The sequence below is a fragment of the Anolis carolinensis genome, chromosome 6, assembly GCF_035594765.1.
Source record: "Anolis carolinensis isolate JA03-04 chromosome 6, rAnoCar3.1.pri, whole genome shotgun sequence".
In the NCBI taxonomy this organism is placed as follows: Eukaryota; Metazoa; Chordata; class Lepidosauria; order Squamata; family Dactyloidae; genus Anolis; species Anolis carolinensis.
Genome location: NC_085846.1, coordinates 100410696 through 100438127, shown reverse-complemented (window position 1 = coordinate 100438127; position 27432 = coordinate 100410696). Strand labels below are relative to the sequence as shown.

At 40.2% G+C, this 27432-nt stretch overlaps 2 protein-coding genes across 2 annotated transcripts; one reads left to right on the top strand and one right to left on the bottom strand.

Annotated features, from left to right (window-relative positions):
- LOC100564258 (patched domain-containing protein 3) lies at window positions 1-13128 on the top strand. Its single transcript, XM_008112389.3, has 4 exons — window positions 1-967; window positions 6446-6567; window positions 7251-7396; window positions 8532-13128. Exons 1-4 carry the CDS (start codon window positions 212-214, stop codon window positions 10196-10198), a joined length of 2691 nt encoding a protein of 896 aa, XP_008110596.2. The 5' UTR covers window positions 1-211; the 3' UTR covers window positions 10199-13128.
- Window positions 13129-13690: 562 nt separating this feature from the next.
- LOC100564455 (mycocerosic acid synthase-like polyketide synthase) lies at window positions 13691-26696 on the bottom strand. Its single transcript, XM_062957857.1, has 6 exons — window positions 26681-26696; window positions 26211-26364; window positions 24708-24868; window positions 23642-23845; window positions 21285-21466; window positions 13691-20310 (listed from the first exon to the last, which is right to left on the bottom strand). Exons 1-6 carry the CDS (start codon window positions 26694-26696, stop codon window positions 14761-14763), a joined length of 6267 nt encoding a protein of 2088 aa, XP_062813927.1. The 3' UTR covers window positions 13691-14760.
- Window positions 26697-27432: the final 736 nt, after the last annotated feature.

Sequence of the window (27432 nt, the reverse complement as noted above, 5' to 3'; positions counted from 1 at the left end):
CCGCCTCCGCCTTGAGGTCATGGCAAACAACAACGCCTCCTTTTTCCGAGCCTGGCTTGAGCAGGAGGTTGCTCGGAAATGGCAGCCACGCCCAGGGCGGAGGGAGGGAAGAAAAGAGGCAATTCGGAGCCCAAAACAGAGCCGCATCCTCCCACAGCATCCCTCAAGCGGAGCCGAGAAACGAAAGTAGCGGCGCAAAAAGAGGGACGCGATGCCGAGCCGAAGGTGCCACACGGACTGCGTGGAGCGGCCTCTCTCGCACGCCTTGCGGGCCCTGGGCGCCTGCGTGGGCTCCCACCCGTGGCCCTTCCTCCTGCTGCCCTTGGCGCTCTCCGCGGCGCTGGGCGCGGGCTTCATGCACCTCAAAGCCCGCGAAGCCAACGACATCGAGGCGCAGTTCACGCCCATCGGGGGCCCTGCCAAAAACGAGCGGAGCCTGGTCCAGAAGGACTTCCCCACCAACGACAGCCAACGCTTCTCCGCCCAAAGGCTCACCACGGAAGGTTCCTACGCCGCCCTGATCGCCGTGGGAGAGGGCTCCATCCTCACGCGGGAAGCCTTCGCGGAGCTGCTGGCGCTGGACAAGGCGGTGCGGGAATTGCGGAGCGAGACAGGGCTCTCCTTCGAGGAGGTCTGCGCCAAGATCGGCCCCGACGGGAACTGCAGCAGCCCCAACCCGCTCCTGAGCGCCGTCCAGGGGGATCCAGCCCGCATCGAGGCGCTGCTGCCCAACTTGACCTTCCCGCTCTTCATGGGCCGCGTCCCGCTGGGTCTTTTCCTGGGCGGCGTCACTCTCGACCCCGGCGTCCCGCCCGCCCGCCCCGTCCGCGCCGCCAAGGCCGTGCGCCTCCTCTACTTCCTGCAGGAAGACCACGCGGGACCCAAGGAGGAGAGCCAGCGCTGGATCCACACCTTCCTCCAGCGCGCCCCGCAGCTCCTCCGCTCCTTGAACCTCACCTCGCTGAAGGTAAGCGGTGACAGAGTTCAGGGCAGAGTTCAAGCGCTTCTACATCATTTGTGGGTGAAGCAGCGAGGGAGTGTTGCATTCTAGTTTCCTCACCACCACGGTGAGAATTTGTCTTTTGAGTAGCTCCAATGGATCTACCGGTGGGTTTCCCCCCCATCTGATGCGGGAAACAGCAACACACCAACGCACCTTGCCACTCTGTCCCCTGTCTGATGGGGGAAGAGACAGAGCACCAACACGCCTTGCCCCGATGCCCCTAAGTCAGGGGTCCTCAAACTTTTAAAGCAGAGGGCCGGTCCACAATTGAGGGGCCGAATTATCATTTGAAAAAAAACAAAAAACGAACGAATTCCTATGCACACTGCACATATCTTATTTGTAGTGCAAAACAACAACAATAACAATGAAAGACCAATACAATATTTAAAAATGAAAACAATTTTAACCAACATAAACCTATCAGGCTTTAAATAGGAAGTGTGGACCTGCTTCTGGCCAATGAGATACTCAGGTTAATTAGGATTGTTGTTGTTGTTGTTGTTGTGTGCCTTTAAGTCATTTCAGACTCTGGGCGAGCCTAAGTCTAAAATTATGTATTTATTCATTTACTACATTTATTTACTACATTTATATCCCACCCTTCTCATCCCGAAGGGAACTCAGAGCAGCTGTATGTACATACAATATATTATATTATTAGCATAGCACAATATTAGCATTATATATTACTATATTGAACTATACCACTATACTGTAATATTACATGCAATATATAACATATAATTAATATTATATGGTATTATTATTCATATTATATTGTATAAAATGATAATATTATTATCAATATCATATGTATATACAATATATTATATTATTAAAACTGATACAAAAATATTATATTATAATTGAGGGCGGGGGCCAGGTAAATGACCTTGGAGGGCCGCATCCAGCCCCCGGGCCTTAGTTTGGGGACCCCTGCCCTAAGTGATAGGGGAAGGAGGGAGGGTACGCGACTTCCATTTTGTGAGTGATTTATTTTATTATTTATTTACTTACTTCATTTCTATCCCACTCTTCTCACCCCGCAGGGGACTCAGAGCGGCGTACAACATATATTTAGGCAAAAGTGCAATGCCACATTATACAAAGCAAATAAAACATAACAAAAAAATCAATAGAAACAATCAACATATAAATATAATTTAAAACCATTAACATTAAGATATTAAAACATAAAAATATTAAAAACAGCATCTGGGTACACCTTCCCCCTCCCCCTTCATGATCTTAATGTCTTCTTTGACTCTCTTGAATGGACTGGGCCCTTGCCAGCATCCTCCTTTTATGCCCAGCCTCTGGAGGCAGCAGGTGTTTCTGCTGGGCCTTGTTTTAGCCAGGCAGTCAGGGCCAGAGTCTGCAAGGAGCCAGTCACCAGGAGCTGAGGTCAAAGGCAGCCTGCAGCAAACAAACACTGCCCTTTTCTCCAAGCTCCCCGTTGTTGATGTTCCATGGCTGTCTAAGATGGTGCTGATGATTGTGGGCGAAACGCGACAATAGAGAGGGGAAGAGCTCATTATGTTGGAGTCCTAAATCAGTGGTTCTCAACCTGTGGGTCCCCAGATGTTTTGGCCTTCAACTCCCAGAAATCCTAACAGCTGGTAAACTGGCTGGGATTTCTGGGAGTTGTAGGCCAAAACACCTGGGGACCCACAGGTTGAGAACCACTGTCCTAAATAGTGGCAGTTAGTTCCGTCTTTGAATCGGCCCAATTCTTTACCTAGGCCCAAAGTCGCAGGTTGTTCCAAATTCAGGCCCAGAAGTTGGTGTATGCCACATCTGTGGTTAACCTGGTGAAAGCTACATTTAGGTACCTTTGCTCTGCAATTACAGTAGGTAGTTGTGGCCCATTGTGAATAGCCAATCAAAGGACCCTTCCCATTACGTGTAGATGTACCCAAATTAATGTTTGTATAGTCAGCTCCTCCTATCCACAGGTTCAGTCATCTCTGGCTTGAAAATATTCCAAAAAATAAAGTTCAAAAAAGTAAACTTTGATTTTGCCATGTTATACATTTTACAATGCCATTGTATACAATAGGATGTGAGCATTTTTATTTATTATTTATTAGACTTGTATACCGCTACTCCCAGTTTGGCTCGGAGCGGTTTTGGGTATCCATGTGCAATTTCGAAGCCCCACTGCAATCAGGCAATATTCCTTTTTTATGCATAGGGTTGCATATTGACTTCATAGAAGTATAAAGTCAGAAATAGCATCCAGTCCAACCTCAATCTGCCATGCAGGAAGACACAACCAAAACACTTTGAGCAGGTGACCATCAGCCTGTTTAAAAACATTCAAAGAAAGGAACTCCACCACAGGAGTGTACTTCACTGACTCAATCCAGTTTTAAACTGACCATTGAAATCAATTGCACTTGACTTCTTAATGCAAAAAATATACATTGGTTCCAGTGGTTCTGTTATAAGTATACATGTTTGTTATGAGAAAATACACAATGTTCACACAATCCAAGTAAAACTGATACTCCTCCCTCATATTGCTCGAAACATCACAGATTGCTGTAACAAAAGTGTTTGCTATCCATATCTCCACAACAATGTGACATCACAATTGTTTCATGTCCAGATTTGACTAGTGCTCTCTTGTGTTCATTTCAGAAAGACTGTAAAGAAGGTTGTATTTTAGGGTCTGGGCTTTATATTATTTGTATACCAGTTTTCTCAGAATGAACCAACATCAGGTATCAGTAATTAAAAAAAACCCTGAACAAAACAACTTTTAAAACAATTGAAATCACAGCACAAAAGGAGGGCCTCTCATATACTTCTGGGCCTAAGCATGATGGAGCGATACCAGTTTCCTATTTTCTCCCTCTAATGCCAGAACAGGGGTAGTTTGGATGAAAAAAGGCTTTTCATCTGCTTCTAAGCCAGAACACAATGGGAGACTGCACTTGACATTTGTTTACTGGTTGACTCATAAATTTATGGCAAAGGAAATTACTTATTCAGGCCTTGGTGGTGGGGGTTATGTGCTTATAAAATGTTCATTGTTTTGTGTTTTGTGTTCTGTTTACACTGGAAGCTGTTAATGTATGTAAATAAAAATGTTTATTAAAAAAAGATCACGTAAAAAGGAATGTCACCGTGAGAGGTTTTGATCACTGAGGTATGCCTGTAATCTGTAATTGTAACTGTTATGTTTTTATGTAACTTTGTATTTTGAGAGGAAGGATGTGGTGCTATTGTTGTCATTAGTTTCTGTTCATCACGGTTCCCATTAGTGAACTCAGATGCAGAGTACTGATGGGTATGTGGCCACCACTGAGAAACAAGTGGGAGATGTTGGCATATTCATGGGCAAAACAAAAATAGAACAGTGAAACAAAAACATCAGACAAAGAGCCCAATAGTTGAATGCTAACTCTGCATTCAGAGGTAAAACCACACCAGGGGAAGAGGGCTAGAATTCAATTTTCAGGATGTTAGAGCTCTGAATACTTGTTGCAGATTCTTCTTGCATCTATTAACTTTGATATGCTTAAATTTTTCAGAATGCAATGTTCCCTCCATATTTGCCGGTTTTGCTTTTGGAAATTTGATCTTTCACAGACTTGATTGCTGTAGTGTCTCTAGGAATCTCAAGTCTTCTGAAGTGACTCTGTGGCCCCATCTACACAGCCATATAAAATCCAGATTATCTGCTTTGAAATTGATTATATTAGTCTACACTAATCTGGATAATATATAGCAGTGTAAATGGAGCTCTGTTTGATGTTGAACATAGAATTATGATGGAATTCCTAGAGTCTCCTAGATAGGTGTTCTCTCCTGTTATATATTAGTCACATTTTTCCACTTCTGCAAAGGTCTTGCAGCCCTAACCGTAGCAAATGAGGAAGGCTGACTGTATTAGGCCTGTGCAGTCAATGAAAAAAATGTTTCAATACTCATTAAAAAAACTAGGGGGTGCTGGCGAGTCGTTTCTGAAGTGTTTTTAAAATATTTATTTATTTATTTATTTACAGTACAGTAGAGTCTCACTTATCCAACACTCGCTTATCCAACGTTCTGGATTATCCAACACATTTTTGTAGTCAATGTTTTCAATATATCGTGATATTTTGGTGTCAAATTCATAAATACAGTAATTACTACATAGCATTACTGCGTATTGAACTACTTTTTCTGCCAAATTTGTTGTCTAACATGATGTTTTGGTGCTTCATTTGTAAAATCATAACCTAATTTGATATTTAATAGGCCTTTCCTTAATGCCTCCTTATTATCCAACATATTCGCTTATCCAACATTCTGCCGGCCCGTTTATGTTGGATAAGTGAGACTCTACTGTATTTATATTCCTCCCTTCTCACCCCGAAGGGGACTCAGGGCGGATCACATTGCACACATATAAGGCAAACATTCAATGCCATAACATAGAACAGAGACACAGACGCAGGCACGGGCTGGCCTCGAACTCATGACCTCTTGGTCAGAGTGATCTGTTGCAGCTGGCTGCTAACCAGCCTGCGCCACAAATGTCATAAGTGTCCGTTTTATTACTATAATGAGAGTAACAAATTATTCATTATTTTGTTACGTAATTGTTACATAATTAAGTAATTTTGTGGGAGGTGTCCTGGGGCTCCTTTCTAACTCATTTTAGAGCTTCTGGGGTGAAACCTGCTATAATGGTAGAACATACAGTAAATGCAAACTCAGTTATTAGAGCAATACCAGTCAACAACTTGTGTCATTGTGACAACCGACACACACAAAATAGGCTGTCAAGAGCCCTAGAAGTTAGTGATACCCTCAAAAGGAACCAAATAAGAATTGTGCCTGCTTCAAAAACTTGTTGTGTGGATTGTGGCAACTAATGCACACAAAATAGGTGAAAGGCACGCACCCACCCCAAAAAAGAAGCAAGCAGTAAAGCCTTCGCTTTAAGCTATCGTCGACTCTTTCTCTCTCCGATGCTAGTACCCTAGTGCATTTTAACTTTCCCTGCCCAATTATGAATGGAGTCTGCGGCCTGGGGCTTGGGAATGTAAAGAGCAATGGCCGCAGCTCCAGCTTCGCTTCCCGGTAATGCTTGGTTGTTCTGTGAATTAAAACTGCATCACAGAGAGTAATAACATTTACGTAACTTACCAAAAAAAAAATCAGGTAAAAGTTTTGATTCCTAATTTTTTGGTGTGTGCGATGCCCGCGCAGCAGATATCAGATTGTATGCAAAAATCTAACAAATTAGAACCAGCTTACAACAGAGAACCAAAATTTTGCACAGCCCTAGTATTTATAGTGCAAGCCTGTTCAGAAGTAAAAACCTTTGGGACAATTGGGCATACACCCAGGTGAGTGTATATAGGATTGCGACCTTAATTAAAAGTAAACAAAAATATCTAACAGATGTTTCTCTTCTCTCTTTTTTCCTTCTTATTCGGACAGGTGGCATATTTTACATCACTGTCTAGACAGCAAGAGTTTGAAAAAAACAGCAAGGAAGTGATCCCTTTCTTTTCCATCACATATACCTTAACGATATTCTTTTCAATTATATCATGCTCAAGGTAATTGCTGGAAGAATGGATTTTTTTCTTACATTATGATTGTGTGAGCCCCCCCCCTTTTTTTTACCTGACTTTCTCTGTATAGCTCATAGTCAATAAGCATGAGATATTTATGTAATATACAGTTAATTGTTGGACCTAAAATAGATGAAACACTACTTGTTCTGTGTAGTGAGCTTGTTGTAGACTGTAATATATACAAGGTTGTCTTCCCATGGCCCAATGCAGTGGTTCCGAACCTTTGGGCCTCCAGGTGTTTTGGACTTCAACTCCCAGAAATCCAAAAGTTGGGAACCACTGGCCTAATGGGAAATATGACACTGCTGGATTTCAAGGTTAGCCAACTTTGTGTTCATGGATAATGTTGTTGAGAGGAGAAACAATCTGTGAAGACATAGCTCTGTCTTCCAACACTGTGCTGTTATGTCTCATGACTACTTGCCTCTCTCTCTACAGCTGATCATAAGGCTGGCCCTACACCCACCATACAGAGGAACAATTTAGAGGCAGTGTTTCAATGTTTAGCGAGCCTTGATCAAAGAATGTCAGTTTCCATTTGTAAAAATAATTGTTTCCATGTCTTTGGTAATGGGAAATGTTGCATATCTGGCTATTTGATTTGATGCTCTGGATGTAAATGTTTCGTGAAACTTTCATTTCACTTTTCTCAATCTGTTTTGCAGGTTTGACTGTGTGCGAACGAAAGTGTGGGTCGCAGCTTTTGGAGTGCTGTCCTCAGGCTTATCTGTGCTCAGCAGCTTTGGATTACTGCTGTTTTGTGGGGTGCCGTTTGTCGTCACAGCTGCAAATGCACCGTTTCTTATACTAGGTAAGTGAACAACTACTGTCAGCCTCCACATTTGCTGGGATTAAGGGCACAGGGCCCCCATCAAAGTGAAAAGTGTGAATAAAGAAATGGATTTTTTAAAACCTGAAATTGCTATATATTTTTCTTAACTCAGAGAATGACCTCCAGGCATTTTTGGGTCTTCCATCTGGACTTTATGGTCAACTTCTGCTGGAGATTGGTCATTTGCACTCAAGGACCTAGAGATTCCTAGACAGGTGTCCTACAGCATGACTGGAAAAAGTTGACCATAGAGTCACACTGGTGGAGCTAGAGATTCCTAGAGTCATTTTAATAAAAATTGTGAATAATCAAGTCCACAAAAGTCAAAACGGAAAATTTGGAGGGACAACTGTATATACACATTTAAGTGCATCCTGTAAGTTTTTGGTGGGTATACCTCAATAAATGTCAGTGAAAACTGTCCACTTCTGCAATTGCAATAAGAATATTAGCAATTTTACTATGCTTCATTCACAAGGGCTTTCCTCCTTTAATGTTGCTACTCAAAATAATACTCTTCAATCTGATTCCCCTTTTGATTTCTTTATTATTTCATTCTAGAGAAGTATCTAATCGGGATTACTTCCCCCATTAATACATTTTTATTATTTCCGCCTGAAAAAAATAGACCATTATTTGAGAAGGAAGCAGGAAGAGAAAAACAAATAAGGCAGCACCTTTTAATCTATGTTTTTATCTAAACATGAGCTTCCGTGGAAAATAATCATTTCTTAGGAAAGGTATAAATCTACTCTGCCACATAAATCAATGACTTCGGACATAGTCCATCCTGGAGGAAGACAATGACAAATCCCTTCTGAATAAATTGTGCCAATAAAATTTTATGACTGCCATCATTTGGAAGAAACCCAACAACAGCTTTTGACTTCCTTGATCTGGATCACATATGTCAAACAGAAGCGCATAGAACAAGTCTGGCCTGCCATGACATGTTAGGTGGCCTGTGAAGTTTTCAATGCCAGGGCAATATAACTATGTAATTGTCTTTGAAGGCAAGCACAAGGCTGATGTGGACCTTGGTGAAAATGAGTTTGATACCCCTGATTTATATGCTTTTTGGAAATGGATGTATAATCTTATCTGCTCTCTTTAGGAGTTGGTATTGATGACATGTTCATCCTGGTGTCCTGCTGGCAACACACAAGAGTCAAGGACAGCATCAAAAATCGGCTGGCCGATACTTATGCAGAGGCAGCTGTCTCCATTACCATCACAACACTTACTGATGTTTTAGCTTTCTACGTTGGAATTGCAACTTCTTTCCCATCGGTTCAGTCATTTTGCATCTACACAGGAACTGCTTTTGTATTCTGCTACATTTACAATCTGACATTCCTTGGGGCTATCCTTGCCCTAAACGGTAAAAGAGAAGAAAGCAACAGACATTGGCTCACCTTCATGAAAGTCAAGAGTGAGCCTCAGGATTCTCAGGGCCAGTTGTATAATATATGCTGCGTAGGAGGGTCTTTTGATGAGTCCAGTGAAGCAGAGTCTGAACATCCCATGAATGGATTTTTTAGAAAGTACTATGGCCCTTTCCTTGTACAGTCTTGGAGCAAAGCAGTGGTAGTGATCCTGTATCTTATTTACCTGGGAAGTTGCATTTATGGGTGTATACAGATTAAAGAAGGAATCGATCTTCGAAACCTTGCTAGTGACCATTCCTATGTCGTCCAGTATTATGACTGGGAAAAGGAGTACTTTTCTGGATATGGTCCAAGAGTTATGGTTGTTGTCACTGAAAGTGTAGCATATTGGGATCCATCTGTTCGTAAAGATATTGAGAATTGCATGGAAGCATTAGAAAATTCATCTTACGTGGATGCAAAATTATCAGAGTCGTGGCTGAGGGTATATGAAGGAGTTGCTCCAAGAATGTCCATAAATCTAAATGACAGAAATGTTTTCATTGGCAATTTATCTGTCCTATTTAGAATAAATCCAGATTATAAGTGGGACGTTGATTACAATGATACAGAAATAGCAGCATCACGGTTCTTTATACAGACGGTTAATGTTACTACTGCAGTTGATGAAAAAATCCTCTTAAATGAACTGAGAGATCTTGCCGAAGGCTGCAAGATACCACTGATAGTTTATCATCCAGCCTTTATTTACTTTGATCAGTACCTTGTAATAACTCAGAACACCATTCAAAATATTCTGATTGCTACAGGAGTTATGTTGCTTATTTCCTTATTGCTCATTCCCCATCCCATCTGCTCCTTGTGGGTAACATTTGCTATTGCCTCTGTTATTGTTGGTGTTGCAGGTTTCATGACCTATTGGAATGTGAATCTTGACTCTATATCTATGATCAACCTTGTTATTTGCATTGGGTTTTCGGTAGATTTTTCTGCTCATATTTCTTATGCCTTTGTTTCCAGTGAGAAGCCCAGTGGGAATGAGAAGGCGGTGGACGCTCTCTACCATCTTGGTTACCCTGTTCTACAGGGAGCTGCTTCCACAGTGTTGGGAGTAGCCGTGCTCTCTATGGCAACCACATATATTTTCAGAACCTTTTTTAAGATCATGTTTTTAGTCATCTTATTTGGGGCTGCTCATGGTCTCATTTTTATTCCTGTGTTCTTAACACTATTTGGCTTTTGCGGTAGTTCGTCACAGAGCCCGTATCCAGTTAGTAAGCAGCCATCTGCTATGGAAGGGTTTCATACTTCAGATGGAAAAGGAATGCCACGGTCTCCTGTACAATCAGATCCTGTCTCATGTTGGAAGTTAGGCAGGTTCAGCCCTAGTTAGTGCATGAATGGGGGTGGGGGGTGGGGCTAGCAATGAATAACAGGTGCTGAAGGATAGTTAAGGATCTGTTAAAAACACCTAAATATTCTTTGCTATAAACCCCTATGAAATTTATAGGCTCACCGCAAGTCAGCAGGTGGCTTAAAACACATGCACACAAACTAAAACTTTTTGCATTAAGGAAATTCAAAATGCCTATAAATGTTTTACAATTCCAATGCAAGTTAATTGCAAGGGATATGCACTGTTAACATGAATGTTGTCATCTAGCTATATATTTTTCCGGAATGTAATTTTTCTAAAACATAATTTTTCTAGGTTGCCATTTTAGAGAGACTGCAAGATCAGTTTCTCTCAGGATATACTTAGTATTATTGTGGATTAGGGTGTGGGCTTTTGAAATACCTGCCTGAAATAATTCTTTGTTAACAAAATGTTATGGACTTGTTCTCAAGAAGAATATTTGCTGGAGTCATCAAAGTTTAGTAAGTGGCTATATCTCTAGTATTATCTTAGGATGTTCCCAAATAAGTCTTATTTAGGGTATTCAGGGGGGAAAATCTAAGGTTTTGTTTTTTTAATTCTGGACCTATCATCAGCTTAATGTTGGATATCATGTTGACATTATGGTTGCCTTCAACGGGCTGTTTGTAATTATAAGACTCTATAAATGTAACCATTGTGCCTTGGCACTGAAAGCCTTGCAGGCCACATAAAATGACATGACGGGCTGAATTTGGCCTGCAGGCCTCACATTTGACACATGTGGCTTAATGTGTAACATGCAGCACAAATCCGGAAACCTAACACGTTTTCACTATTGAATGTGAAGATGTAAATTATGATCCTTGGAGTCAGTCCTTTAATTGGGTACATGGGTTCACTCAATGGCACATTTGTCAGATATGTCTAGAAAATTAGTGATGTTGTGATGGAAATAACTTGATGTATTTTCAACCAACTCATAAAGGCCTCCTCTCATGTAGTATTTTTATCACCAAAGTAGCTTTTATACATATAGGTAGCATGCCACCTTTTAATCTGGATCCATGCCATTTACAGCTTTTCTGAGAAATGAAGAATTTTTAAAGTAGGTTGTTGTGAGATTTCCGGGCTGTATGGCCATGTGCCAGAAGCATTCTTTCCTGACATTTCACCCATATCTATGGCAGGCATCCTCAGAGGTTGTGAGGTGTACTGGAAACTAAGCAAGGGAGGTTTATATATCTGTGGGAGAAAGAATTCTAGTATGTTGGAGGCAAGTGTGAATGCTGCAATTAATCACCTTGGTTAGCAACGGAAAGCCTTGCAGCTTCAAGGCCTGGCTGATTCCTGCCAAGGAGAATCCTTTGTTGGGAGGTGTTAACTGGCCCTGATTACTTCCTTTTCTGAGGGTATTTCTTTATTTATTGTCCTGATTTTAGAGTTTTTCAAATACTGGTAGCCAGATTTTGTTCATTTTCATGGTTTCCTCCTTTCTGTTGAAATTGTCCATATGCTTGTGGATTTCAGTGGCTTCTCTGTGTAGTCTGGCATGGTGGTTGTTAGAGTAGTCAAGCATTTCTGTGTTTTCAAATAATATGCAGTGGCCAGGTTGGTTCATCAAGTGCTCTGCTATGGCTGACTTCTCTGGTTGAGTTAGTCTGCAGTGCCTTTCATGTTTTTTTATTCGTGTTTGGGCAATGCTGCGTTTGGTGGTCCCTATGTAGGCTACAACCTCTGAGGTCGTAGACTCACAACCTCTGAGGATGCCTGCCATAGGTGTGGAGAGAACATGTCTATATAGCCCAGAAAACTCACAGCAACCTAGTGATTCCAGCCTTTGACAACACAATTTTTAAAGTGTTTGTATAAAAAGAAACATCCAAAATGAATCAAACCAAAGATTTTGATAGCTGCTTCCCTATGAAATAAGAAAAACACAGTTATCCCATGAAAATTCTTTATAGTTGTATGGTTTCTGACAAATAGTTGTTTTTGTGACAGAAACTGTCAAGGAAAAGATGAACTTTAGGGATACAAGTGGCAAGGATGACAAACAAAAGAACAGAAGAAGAAGAATATATTTTAAGTAGCATGGTTCTTACTGATTTCTTATGTAAATCAAACGAATGAGGGGGAAAGCCTTATTCTACTTACCCATGGGCCAACTTGGGAAGGATTATGACATCAGAAGAAATAATGACAAAGGGTTTTATTTTGAATTTCCAAATCTTGAGAATATATTGAGTGCCTGATGTAACTATTGTTAATGCTTCTATTTTGTTGATCTACTTTTTATTATTAATATATTTTTGAATGACTAAAAATAAGAATATAAAATTTCAACTTACTAGGAAAACGGGCTCTTTGATATGTTACAGCATATTAGATTTTATAATATAATTTATAGTAAATATTTTGGGAATAAATTGTGATTGGGGGGGGGGGGCAGTCCGGTTCTCTTCATTTGTGTTGTTTTAACAGTTTATTTTAATGTAGGACCGGGCTGTGGCGCAGGCTGGAAAGCAAGCCAGCTGCAACAAATCAACAAATCACTCTGACCAAAAGGCCATGAGTTCGAGGCCAGCCTTCGTCTCGTCTCTGTCTCTGTTCTGTGTCATGACATTGAATGTTTGCCTTTATGTGTGCAATGTGATCCGCCCTGAGTCCCCTTCCGGGTGAGAAGGATGGAATATAAATGCTGTAAATAAATAAATGTATTGATATGTCATGATTTTTATAATTTTTTTACTGATTTTAATGTATGGTGTATATTGTATTTGAATGTTTGTTTGTTGCAGCATTTAATTATTGCCAATCTGGAAGCCACTCTGAGTCCCCTTTAGGGTGAGGTAAAGCGGGGTAAAATAAATACAATTGTAAACCCTTGTACTCTATCTTGGCAATGTCGGTAGAGACTTGAAAAATAAATTAATTTTAAAAAACTCCTACATGTTTGAACTAACAAAAATCTGGGTGGGTTGAACCACTGAACAGCTGACTATCTTGTTATAGTTACCAGAACAATAGCAAGTGGAGATCCCCGAATTGTTTAGTAAGCCCTATGTGGTGAAGAAGAATGAAGCTGCCAGTCTAATCCAGTGTTTGCAGGTATTGGCTGAGCCTCGGATTGCATCTACATTAATGCAGTCTGGCAGCATTTGATCTGTCCTGGCTCAGTACTATGGAATCCTGAAATTTTTAATTTGTTGAAGTTGTTAAAGCACCAAAACTATTTTACAAAAAAGGTGAAAGACCTCATAAAACTATAATTCTCATTATTCCATAGTATTGAGCCAGGACAGTTAAACTGCATTAATTCTACAATGTTGATGCAACTTTACTTCCCATTGGAGAGGAGTGGGGGAGCTCTATTACGTGTTATGATCAGTCTGTGAAGCCTGAATAGGTTCTCAACCTGTGGGTCCCCAGGTGTTTTGGCCTACAGAAATCCCAGCCAATTTACCAGCTGTTAAGATTTCTGGGAGTTGAAGGCCAAAACACCTGGGGACCCACAAGTTGAGAACCACATAAATCAGGAATGTTTGCATGATTCCAAAGACGCTGATTGATCAGTGGTAAGCCAACCTAACTAAACAAAAAGATGAAGGGAAAATAAGTACACACACACACATATATATACACACACTTATATTTTCTCCTTGGGGCCCATTATATTACAATGCAGACAGGGCATAAATTATCACAGGGGTAGAAAGTGAAGTGAAATCTTCTGAACGGGCACAGACGCAAAAGAAACACAGTGTTAACCCCGATGCAATCCAAAGCTTATATCTAGCTAGCTATCTGGCTACAGCTACACTTTTAAAATTTACTTGTTTTGACTTGTGTACAAATTCAACTTAAGAATAAGGCTGCAGAACCTTGGGGGCTGCCTGTATATCTCCTGCTTTTCTCTGTGGAGCAAACACCAGCATGCAAGGAAAATAACTATTATCCATGGGCATTATAATCCGAATGTTTCAGCAAACACTGAAAATCACAATGTTAAGAAATACCATCATCATTACTGTCATTTCTTACCAGCAACCCTAGGAACAAAGCTATTAAGAGCAACTATCTTTCTTATTTATTTATTGACAGTATTTATATTCCACCCTTCTCACCCTGAAGGGGATGCAGGGCCTATCACATCGCACACATATAAGGCAAACATTCAATGCCATAACATAGAACAGAGACAGAGACAGACGCAGGCACGGGATGGCCTCGAACTCATGACCTCTTGGTCAGAGTGATTTGTTGTAGCTGGCTGCTAACCAGCCTGCACCACAGCCCGGCCTATCTTGATACATGAGAGGCTGGCATTTGAGGTCACAATGGTACCTCCAGCTTCTATCTGTCCAATTAGAGACTTCTTTACTAGCCTTCACTAATGGACACAATGGTAAAAGATTTCTATACATTTTCCTTGTCCAGTCACATTAGAGATCACTAGATCTTGTCCTGCAGACAGATTTGTTTACAACTGAAGAACTATCTTCCATGGCAAACTATTTCTAAAATGAAATAATTTGCAAAATACTAGGAAATTTGAAATCTTAGAAGGAAAATTGTTCCTACAACCAGCTTCCAGAATCAGTACCTTCAGCTGCATGAGAATCTGCTGTGTTGAACTGTTCTTTCAAGTTTAATATTAAAGTTGCAACAGTTGAACGGGGATCGAGTAATGTTGCAAGAGATATTTCGACTCTTCTGTCCACAAAGATACGATTCCGTAGCTCAGGGGCCAATGCAGAATCAATTCCTAGTGATGAAAGTGGTGTGTGCAATGATAGATCACCAGGAATTGTGCCAACCAGGGTTTTCAGAAGCAAGACAATATAATCAACAGGTCCATCTAGAGGCAGATTCTGGGATGCAGCTCTCTCAGGGAATTCAGAATTACTACTACCCAATTCTTTAGAAACAAGATTATAAAAGCGACTTTTCAGTGACTGATTTTCAGATAAAACATGACAGGCTAATGTTTGAAAATCAAGTTTTACTACAGCTTGCTGAGTCTTGTTTAGAATTAAGGTTTTTCTAAGATACTCATGGATATCATTCGCTTGTAGATCCTCTAAACCTTTAGTATGTAGTGCATTGCTTTGACTCTGGTGCTGAGTTTGCACAGTTCCAAGATTTAAAGCACCCCAGTTAATGGATTGTCCTGCAAGACCACTGTTTCTCCGATAATGGCAAAACAAATCCAAAAAGGAATTGGCAGCTGCATAGTTTGATTGAGTTGCACTTCCAAAAAATGACCAAAAAGAGGAGTAGCAGACAAAATGGTCAAGCTCCTGCCCTTGTGTGGCACGATGAAGATTGATTGCCCCAGCTACCTTTGGATGTAAAACTTCTTCAAAGTGAGACATGGTGAGTGTTTCAAGAGGCCCATCATGTAAAACCATTGCACAATGAAATATACCCTTAAAGGAAGAGTTTGGGAAAATTTTACCAATGGACTTCATAGCCTTCTCAACCTCAGACATGGAAACCACATTGCACTGCAGGCTAACTATTCTGCTCCATTTGCAGTGATCTTGGAGATCATTTAGTTCCTTTTGCATCTCAGCACTGGGATTTCTTCGTGAAAGTATCACAATTTTACCTCCTCCATTCTGTGCTACAAATTTTACGGTTTCCAAACCGAGCCCAGTGAGTCCACCTGTAATGATATAAATGGCATTCTGCTTAAATAATCGTCTGTCCGTTTCAAGCATAGTGATGTCTGAGATCTTACTGTTTACCTCATCACTTGTCAGCACTGCAACTGGGACGCTTTTGCAGTTGAAATAAGATGCCGTATTCTCTGACCTCTCACCTCCTTGCTGAAAAAGGGAAAATGGCAGCTGCTTTAATGGTTTCATATTCATTGATTTAAGCCAGCAGTAGATCTCCTTCTGAGATCGCAACAGGGATGCTTTTTGAAAAATATGGGTAAGATTAACAGTATGGATCTGGATATTTTCGTGATCCGTTCCAATCAGATTCTTTACGCACTCTGGCTGTTTGTTACCATAAACAAGTACAATGTCTTTGAGATGGAAAAGACAAGTTAGGGCTTCTTGAAATATTCCATTTAGCGGAGGCAGGAAAATGAGAGCAGAGCATTGATTAACACGTTGCCAGACACCAGTCACGTGGTTTGTAATGACTGTTTTCCATCCTAATTCTTGCGCTATAAAAGTAAGCACTTTGCACAAAACTGAGTCTGGTTCAATGGAAATAATACCCAATAATTCACCATGTTTTGGTATTGGCAACCTTTGATGCAACACAACATTTGCAATCCTGAAGAATGATATACAGGGCACGCTTCTAAAAAATGGAAATTTTTGGGTATTGAAACAAATGGTTTCTGGAATATTAATCCTTGATGCTGCAGAAACTGGATAACACGAAGTAATGTGATCCCCTACTTTTATCTTTTTCACTTCTACACCCGTTGCAGTTACAATGCCACTAATATCTAGTGCTAATAATTTGTGTGTATCTGTTGTATGTGAATTCCAGTACAAGGTTTTCCCAAACTCACAACTTGACACACTAACAGGAAAATAGTCTTCTGAGTGGATACTTATTTTTTGAATTTGAACCTCAACACTGTGCTTATCAAGCTGGATCTGTGAGCTGGTCACTTTTGCTGAGAGATCCTTCACGTCATATGGATTTGCTGTGAACAGAATGCACCGTTCAGAATCCTGAAGCGGGTAGGAAGGTGTACTGAAGGCCGCAGCTTCAATCTGTGTGCGTCCCATTTCAGAAGTGTAAATCCTTCCTTCATCGATCCAGATTTCTGGATAATCCTGTGCTTTATATTTTACCAAAACATCTGCTAAAGCTGAGATGTCTACTGTGTGTGTAGAACTGATGTCAATAATCTGAAATGAAATTTCAGGGACTTCGGACATGCAAGCTCGAGTCATGCCATACAATGCAAAACCAGGATTGATGTGATCTACTTTCCCTTCTGAGGTCCTGTAAGTAATTATTGTAACGGAGCAATTGGACTTCTTCTCTCTTAATGCAATAACAACCTGGCGAAATGCTTCACAACACCTCACTGAGTATTTCACCACTTTTTCTGGTAAAGATTCATTCAGTTTTTGGATACCCCACATGAATAGAACATCTTGATATCCTTGCAGCTCTAGATTTATCTTATTCTGTGCATTCACATCCGATCTCTTGCCTACTAACATTTTGTCCCATTCATGAAAAGGGACAAATCTAGACTCACTGTGTAAGTAATTCTTGAGCTGCTGGGTTATTCCCGATTTATCAGCAAACACTACAACTCTAGGCGCCTTTGGTAGATTTTGCATTGTTTGCTCAGAGGTGATCTCTTTCCATCTAGTTTCAAACAAAAATTCATTTTCATTCTTTGGAGTTTCTTTTACAAAAGTGATTTGAACACCTGTCAATTCTGCCAAAACAGATCCATGCTTGTCTATAAAGCATCCACAAAACTGTAAGTAGTTATCAGTGGACTTGCTTAATTTTACATACACCATCATTTCTTCTTGCAGAGATTGACCAACTATGAGACTGTTTATGCTGGAAAGGAAGCCTATTTTGTTCTTGTGTGTAACTTTAGCCAGCACTACCGCCATCTGAAAGAAACAATCCAGGAGTAGTGGGTGGATATAATACTTATGCATTTCCACTGCTATTTGTTGGTTCACCTTTAAAGTTGTTATAGCTTCTTTCAGATCTTCACAGTAAAATATATCAGGTAGCTGCCTAGAGGTAAGACTATGGTCAAATCCCAGTTGTGCCAGAGCTTCATAAACTTCACTTTCTTCAATAACAGACTTACATCTGTGAAAAATGTCTTTGAAAGAAATTATCTTTTCTTCAAGTGGTGTTTCGGGATACTTAGTAACCTGGCCTGATACATAAACCACATTGGTTGATCCAGAGAGTATCTGGAAATCAGATAATCTTTCTTGTGACTCCACTGTTATCTTCAAGACATGGGAATTTTCATTTAAAATATATGGTTGTGTAAACATTATATTCATTTGGCAAAAACGTAAGGGCACTTTTGGTCTTGATCTAGTCATCACAGCAGCCAAAGCTAGTTCCGCAAAGAACGCCTCAGCAATTAAAGCAACATTGTGATTCTTATGCTCATATAAATATGGAGTGAGGACTTCAGAGATAGTACAGATGAATTCTGAGCTTCCCTCATTTGTTCTGAAAATCAAAGAATGACTTGAGCATCCATCTTTATTACTTGTTGGCCGGCTGATGTTGTGATGTGACGTGAGCCTTTTATGTTCAAATTGATATCTGGGATAGGCTGCTGGTATACTTTGATACCCTTCATAAAAATGCTGCCAATCAACATTGAATCCCAGTTCAAACAAATCTTTTGCCATATTAAGAAGAGCCATGTATTCTCTGTCAGTCTGCATTAAATTGAAAACTTTGGGGTGTGCTCCTAAGGTTTCAGTGATGTATGTCTTCAGCTCTCCCGGGGATCCTATCTCTACAAATGCAATATTGTCCTTGTCCTTTGCTGATGTCACGATGGCCTCTGCAAAACAAACAGCTTCTCGAGCCTGTCTGGCCCAGTAGCTGCCAGTGACAAAATCACCATCTGAAGCAAACTTCCCTGTTGTGGATGAAATCAAGTCAATTTCTGGATTCCTTTTCTTTAAATCTGACAGACTTGCTGCCAGCTCTGTCAGTATTGGATCCATCATGTGGCTGTGATATGCAGCTGGAACATTTAAGACATGAAGAAATATGTTTCTTGTGCTAAAGTGCTCAGCTAGATGCTTCTGAAGGCCATAAATGGCATCAGCATCTCCTGACAAGGTGCAAGATTGAGGGCTGTTAAATGCTGCTATGCAGACTTTGCCAGAGTATGCGCCAAGTGCTTCTGATACTTCATGGACAGGGATATTCCCAACAACTAGCATTTTACCCCCAATGACCTTAGCCTGTAGCCTGCTCCTGTGATGGATGACTTTGACAGCATCTTCCAGGGAAATCAAGCCGGCACAATGGGCAGCAGCCACTTCGCCAACTGAATGCCCAACAGTTGCAATTGGCTTTATTCCCCAGTATTGCAGAAGGGTAACCAAAGCTACCTGCAATGTGAAGATTAATGGCTGGACAATCTCAGGTTTGGACAAATTCTCATTCTCAGTTTCTGTTAATTCCAAAATTTTAGTAGGTGAAAGCTGTTGAAATGCCTTCTTAATTTCAGCACATTTGTCTCTAAAGATGGGCTCAGATTTCAGCAGAATTTTGCATATCCCTTTAAAATTCAACTCATTACCAGAGAACACAAAAATTAATTGTGGTGGTTTCTTAGATGGAGATACTTCAATTGTAGCTGCAGATATAAGCTTTTGTTGTAGCTGTTGCAGAGAAGACACCAGAAAGGCTCTTCTATAATTATAGTTTATGTGGCTTCTTCTACATGCAGATGTATAGGCCAGATTTTGCAAGTTTATTGAGTCATTTCTTTTAACATACCTAGCTGTGTCTTCCATTGTCTGTCTGAGAGAGCAACCTGAGACTGCAGAAATGATAAATAATTCAACAGGCCTTTTGACTGGAATAGGAACGCTGCTTTGTCTAACCTGTCTGACAACGGCGTGGATATTGTTCCCTTCATATCCAAAACAGTTGATTCCAGCAACTCTGCCAAATTCACTAGATTCATCCCATTTTTCCACTGTAGTTGGAATCAAGAGATTTAATTTCTTTGTGTTTATGCTGCTATTGCTTTCTGAAAAGTGCAAAGATGGAACAATCTTTCCATGGTGCATCATGAGAAGTACTTTGATTAAACCGGCTGCTCCAGCGGCGGATTCTGTGTGTCCAATATTTCCCATAACTGAACCAATCTTGAGAAGGGGCAAGTTAGAAAGCCTCTTCGTTCCAATGATATTTCCTAAGCTCTCTGCTTCTGCAGTGTCTTGAGCAGGGTTTCCTATGCTGTGCGTTTCAATGTATTGAACTACTGATGGGTTGATTTGTGCTGGATAAATGCTGAGCAATAACTTTTCTTGTTCTACTTGAGGCAGTTTGGTGACTGGTTTTCCATTCTGGCTGACTGCAGTGATGCTGAGGACACCCCATATTTTGTTTAAATCTTCCTGTGCCTGTGATTGAAGGAAAGAGGCAATAAATACATAATGATGTGTAACATCAGTAGCTCTTGTACACATCCACAAAGATATCCAACAGTGTATGTGTTCCTTGTCCTCTATTCAATTCCCATAACAACCATATGCATGAATCTCAAGTCTTAGGAAAGCCTTGCACAAAAACTAATACATCTACAGCTTTAAAATAAAGCTTGAAGAACCCCTAGAAATTTCACTTGGAAGTCTTATTGTTCTGGGAAACCTTGGCTGAGAAACTGAAATAAGCTGAGGGATAAAGTCACACAGGGAACATCATGGCTGGGCTTCAGCACAGCTGGTTAATCACCAGCTGCAATAGATCTTACCAATCAAAAGGTTGGCAGTTCGAAGTTTTGGTCAGGGTGAGCACTCAACCTTCAGCCCAACTCACTGCCCACCTAAACAGTTTGAAAATAGCTGCGAGTAGACATATTAGATACCTCTTAAGTGGGGAGGTATTTTATGGCACCATAAATGCCAGCAATCAAAAGAAAGGAGGAAATCTGTGATCTTAGCTCTTCAACATGGAAGATGGAGTGACAGCACCCTCTTGTGGCTAGAATCAAACATAACCTCTAGGACGCCGAAGATGGGAAAATGCCTACATATAACTCTATTGTCTGTCCTGTCTATATAACGGCATTGAGTGTTTGCCGTATATGTGTTCTGTGATCCGCCCTGAGTCCATCTGATAAAATAAATAAATAAATAGACATGTGAACTGTGGTCTCCTCAATTTTAGTCTGCTATTGTCACCATATGAAAGTGGAGAACCTTATGATCCAGCAACTTTCTTGGAGAGCCTGTGATGAAATTGTCAATGTGCTATCTAAAGGAAGTATTCTTATTTATGTTCTGCTTGCATGCTTTTAAATAAATGTTTTAAAAACTATAAATCCCCAGAGTAATCTGCCATGTATCACCACTTGTGGGGAAAAATAAGCACCTACCTTCATCAGTGGCTTCAACAAGAGAACACCACATCCTTCTCCTCTTCCATATCCAGTTGCCTTCTTGGAGAATGGTTTAGTGATTCCATCAGGAGATAACATTTTTGCTTTACTGAGAGAGGCAAACTTCCAAGGATCTATGATGCAATTCACCCCTCCACAAAGAGCAGCTTCACAGTCTCCTGTATCAAATGAATAACAAGGCTAACTAAGGCAGAAACCGTTAAAACTGGTATCATATTCATATACACAAGAAGAGTCAATGTTTATGGCACTGTTCTTGTGATTTTTTTGGGGTCAGATACATTTTTTATTAATTTATTTAAGTATTACTATCCCACCTTGCATCCAACTGAAATCAGTAAGGGGAGATTGAAAGAATGAAAAGTATTTAAAATAGACTAAACATATTAAAATGGGCTAGAACAGTTTAAAACTGTGTGCACAAGCCCTTTGGAGTGAACATTTAGGCTTCAAAGAGGTTGATAAACATTTACGTCTTCTACAAAGCGCCAAAAGGAAACCAGTATGGACATCAAACTGGTCTCCAAGGGCTTGCTATAACTAGAGTTACACAACTGAGTAGCTCCTCTCTCATTTATCCCAACTTACTGACTTTAATGGCGGGATACAGTCTAAAAGGCTGAAATGTCTCGTAATTTCATTTATGCTTATTTACTGGAAATAAATGCTTAATGGTGGGATACAGTCTGAAAGGCTGAAATGTCTTCTAATCTCATTTATGTTTAGCTACTGGAAATGAAAGCTTTAATCTCAACTACACTGATAGTTTTGGCCATACTCTATTTCCTTTGTCCCCCACCGGATTGCAGTAATGATTTTTTTTTTTTTTGCCTGGAGTAGAATCCAGCCCTTTGGTAGGAAAAAAAAGTATTCTTTACCTTTGGTCAAGACAGTATTGATTGAGTAACCTTTGCAGATCTGAGGGTCAGGGCAACATGGACTGCCATTTAAAAAATCCCACAAAACACTGGATGTCAAGTTTTGGTTCCCAAAATGCAGTTTGTTTTATGTTAAGCATTACAAGGAGACCTTACAACCTATTTAAAAGTGGGTTGCTACTTCTGGAGTTTTCTCCTGGAATTCAAATGCTTGGTTTTGATTGCAAATAGAATATTTGGGGGCTTCGCTTCAACACAGTTTTTTCATTTTCTTTTCTGTCCCAAAACAGAGTCTTGGGATATTGAAGCGCATAACAACAGATTCAGGGTGCTTCATGCCATAGATGGGGAAACTTTATTTGTTCATGAGTTTGAATTGCCCCCTCTAAGACTTTCTGTTTACAGTCAGAATCCTATTTTCCTGATTCTTCTTTCAGGAAATGTGCTCTTTTCTTAACTCAGAAAACTATAAAAGAGGGGCGCTCTCTTTGTTTGAGGTTGATTTTGGTCTTTCACCTTACTCTTCATGGAGTGACCATAATCTGTGCTTTTGGGCTATGGATTTGCATGCCGCATGGCCTGCTTAGGCCCATGCTGAAGATAGCGAATCTATCTTTTTACTCTACTTTTGGATTGTATCTTTTGATATACTGCAACCAAGTTTTATCGTGTACCTGTGTGATTACCATTCACTCAAGTGTTCGTGAGTAAACTACTTTTATTACATCAATCAGTTTGATGTGGAATCTTTGTTTTATGGTGATCTGAATGTGTATTTCCTATGCAATCTTAATGGGGTGCTGTTTTGATCAATAGCCAAGTAAGCTTTCAACTCTGCCTGCATTTTGCCTGTCTTGCCCTCCTCCCACATAATGCCAAGAGGACAGCCCAAAGATTGCAGGAGGAAGATCAAGGAGGAGGATCATGGCAGTCACCGCATGCCTCATTTTTTCCCAGCATAAGGATGGGGTGAGCAACCCATCTCACCCAACACATGCCCAGCCACCCTCCCTCCCAGCCCGGCCCTCTCGGTCAGGCCCACAATGCGGCCCCAAGGTAAAACAGTTTGCCCATGCCTGCTTTAGAGGAAGGTAAGCTATTTCAAGCGATTTAGTTTTTCCTCTCTGATCAAACAACCGAACCCTTCTAAGCATTTATATAATACAACATGATTCCCTTGTTAATAAAGCTTTGAGAAAAGAATTTAGGAAGGCTTTAGGCTTTGATAAGAACTGGCCTGTTTCAATACAAAGCTAGGTGTGAAAGATCCTATCTTGTACCCAGCGGTTTTTCTGTAGGCAATCAAATTCCTGGCCTACTGCTACTAGCAGTACCTTTGATCCATAATTAAATGATTAACCCATCCATTAATTGATTAATGAAACAGGGTGTGGGTGTTTTAGAAAGGTTATTAATGAACACTCCTACCTAATAGTCACATCTAGATTCCCATACCTTGTTTTATGGCTTTGTAGCCGAGATGTAAAGCCGAAAGGAATGAGGAGTGCCCCGTATCAATGTCAAGTGATGGTCCCTTCAAATTAAAAGTGTGTGAAATTCGGTTGGCTGCTGTGCTTGATGCTGTCCCTGTGCCATTGTAATGGGTTGTTTTCCCAACTGCCCTGCTGGCAATGGACTCATAGTCTCGATTCATTAGACCTGTGAATATAGATGTTATGTTTTCTCAATCAGTGACTAACACTTTAATGTGTTTCCAAACACTTATTTGGAAACTGATGAACCAACCTGGACACAGCATATTATTTGAGGACACAGAAATGCTGGACCACTCTAACAGCCACCATGTCAGACTACACAGAGAAGCCATTGAAATCCACAAGCATGTGGACAATTTCAACAGAAAGGAGGAAACCATGAAAATGAACAAAATTTGGCTATCAGTATTAAAAAAAAACTCCAAAATCAGGGCATGTAAATAAAAAGCAACACTCAGAAAATGGGGGAATTCCAGACAGGAAACAATCAGGGCCAGCTAACACCTCCCAACAAAGATTCCTCAGGAAGCAGTCAGGCTTTGAAGCTACAAGGCCATTCAATGCTAATCAAGCTGGTCAGTTGCAACATTCACACTTGCCTCCAACAGACAAGTGTTCTTTCTCCCTCCCTGGCCATTCCACAGATATATAAACCTCACTTGCCTAGTTGCCAACAGACCTCACAACCTCTGAGGATGCCTGCCATAGGTGTGGGCAAAATGACAGGAGAGAATGCTTCTGGAACATGGCCATACAGCCGGGAAAACTCACAGCAACCCGCTTATTTTGTTTCACGTCAATCCTGAGCTTCTACTAATGGGCTCAGAGAGCTACAGCTGATCTTCCTATGAGGAATCCATAGGTGATGAGATGCAAAGGGTAAAGAAAACCATGCATGCACATACCCCGATGACTGTATGTCTATCCGCCTATAGATGGCAGAACACTGCATCTCTGAAGCCCATTGCTAATCCCAATTAATGTAATGTAATTAGACAAGTCTTTTGCTTTGTACAGTTTCTCACCAACAAAAACTCCTGTTTTGGTGTCACTGATGTTTTCTCTTGTGACTCCTGCATCTTCCAATGCTCTGTAGGTACATTCTAGGAGCAGCTTTTGCTGGGGATCAATGTGTTCAGCTTCCTCTTTGTTGATGCCAAACAACTGATGGTCAAATGCATTAAATCTAAAAAAGAAAAAAAATGAAAGCAAGAGAATATGCTGTATCCAGCAGTACTGAAAAGCAACTAACAACGTAAATGAAAGCAAATGAAAGTGTAAGTTCTACATGCTGTCGATATCAACAAATAAATGGTCTAGACAAGACACAGCTGCTAGAATCCTAATATTATTTCTGTAGTGCAGAGATGATACTCAATCCAGTGTTGCATTTGGCTTGGAAAGTTTGCACCAGGGAAAAGAGGGAGAAGTCTAGAATAATTCAGTTAGAAGAGACTACAATGCAAACCCCGTCATTCAGGAATACACAGTCTAAGCACTTCTGACAGATGGCCATCTAGCCTCTGTTTAAAAACCTCCAAAGAAGTATCTACCATGCTCCAAAGCAGTGTGTTCCACTGTCAAACAGTTCTTATCATGAAGAAGTTTTTCCTAATTGGTAGATGGAATCTCTTTTCCTGTAGTTTGAATCTATCGCTCAGTGTCCTAGTCTCTGAACCAGCAGAAAACAAATTTTCTCCATCTTAAATATCATGGTTACATCAAAAGACTCTCTGGGGCTTGGGATGTTTAACCCAACAGACACAAGGTTACCTTATTCACTGCCTTCCGCCATGCCCACACAAAACCCCCTGAATGCTTTCCTTCTTAGTTGGAGTCTTGGTCCATCATTGAAATTGACATGTGAGTGATGATTTACACTATGCAAGCACAATACACAATCTCAACCATGCACTAAATAAGCATGACTAGAGAGATGTACATCACCAGTACACACATGTTTTCCCACATCTTATGATCAATTTTCTAATTAGATCTTATGGTATTCTTATTTGTTTTTCAATACATACTATTGCATTTTTTTTCATTTTAAGCAGTTACCCTCACAGTTCAGATGGAAACTCTGCCTTGCTTTCAATTTGCAAATCCAGAAAGTGTCAATACAGGCAGTCCTCAGTTACAAACAAGATAGGTTTTGTAGGTTTGTTCCTAAGTTGAATTTGTTTGTCAGTCGGAACAGGTACATTATTTAAAGTGTGACTCCAGCCAAATATGTGTACCTTTTAGTTTTGGATAGCATTGGGAAGGATTAACATGCCTGTGGTGTTTCCTTTGCTGCCTATGCTTGAAAAATGTGGTTTGTTGTGGAAACAAGGATTTGTGATAAAGCTTCAATTGAGAAACCTTTTCCCCATGATAACTCTTTCGGGAGTGAATTTCTCTTCCGAGGGACAGATTTCTCTCACTTCCTGTTGTCTCAACCCTGTTCTTAACTATGAGTCATTTGTAAGTCAGATGTTTGTAACTTGGGGACTGCCTGTATTTCATTAGCAAGATTTAAGACTTACTCATCAAGAAGAGCAGCACGAGTTGTACATATTTTATTTGGCTTGTAATTATCTGGCTCATACCACTCGCTAATGTTAAATCTTTCTGGAGGTATTTCTGTTGTACAGTTTCTGCCATTTTCCAGCACTGTCCAATAACTGTCAAGTCCTTCGCCTGTTGAATGAGGAAACAAACAAACAAAAGAAGCATGTTTAATTGTACTGTCTTTATTTCCAAAATGCCATGTTTTTCTTGTTCAATCCATCTGAAATTTGCTGATTAATATGTATCCGTTCATTGTCATGTCCAAAAGTCATGACAGGATGTCAATTTGGGTATATTGTTATTACTTTATAATGCCTAATGAAGGTGGTTTGAGAGTTACTTCAGAGTGCAAATATCTTAGTAATTGGGATTTGCATATTTATATGTATGAATAATGTACAAATTTCCGCATTACATCCGGAAAAAAACTTGCACAAAGATTAACCTTGATGATAGCACATCTCTTAAGAAATCGTTTCCTACAGACCTAAGTTTATGATTACAGTTAGGGAGTAAAGGCCCAACTGACTATACATAATATATTTCATTATATTTCATAATATTCTCAGTTCAAAATATACTGTATATACTCAAGTATAAGCTGAGTTTTTCACCCATTTTAAGGACTGAAAAAGCCCCCCTCGGGTCCTGGCCAGCTTATATTCAGGCCAGCTTATACTCGAGTATATAGGTAATCAGAGTTGGACAGTCTTATCTTATTACAGTCTTATTATTATCTTTAATTACAGTTTTATATAAATATTCAAAAATATTTAACCTACTAATACCTCAATTAATGTAATTTTATTGTTATCTATTTTTATTTTTGAAATTTACCAGTAGCTGCTTCATTTCCCACCCTCGTCTTATACTCAAGTCAATAAGTTTTCCCAGTTTTTTGTGGTAAAATTAGGTGCCTCAACTTATATTTGGGTCGGCTTATACTCGAGTATATACAGTATGTTGAAATGAAGACACTATTGGTTAGAGTGTGTTGCACAAAACAAGGATTTCAGCCAAGGATTATGTCCAGAACATCTTTCAGAAACTGTTTAAAACCTTATATTGGAAACCAGAAGGGAGTCTGTCTGTGTTGAATAAAAACTGAACTTGGGAGCCAATTTGAAATTGTGCCCAGGAGTTTCCTAATTCCACAGCTTCTTATATTTTTTCAAGAAAAAGCATAAGGAACGCCCT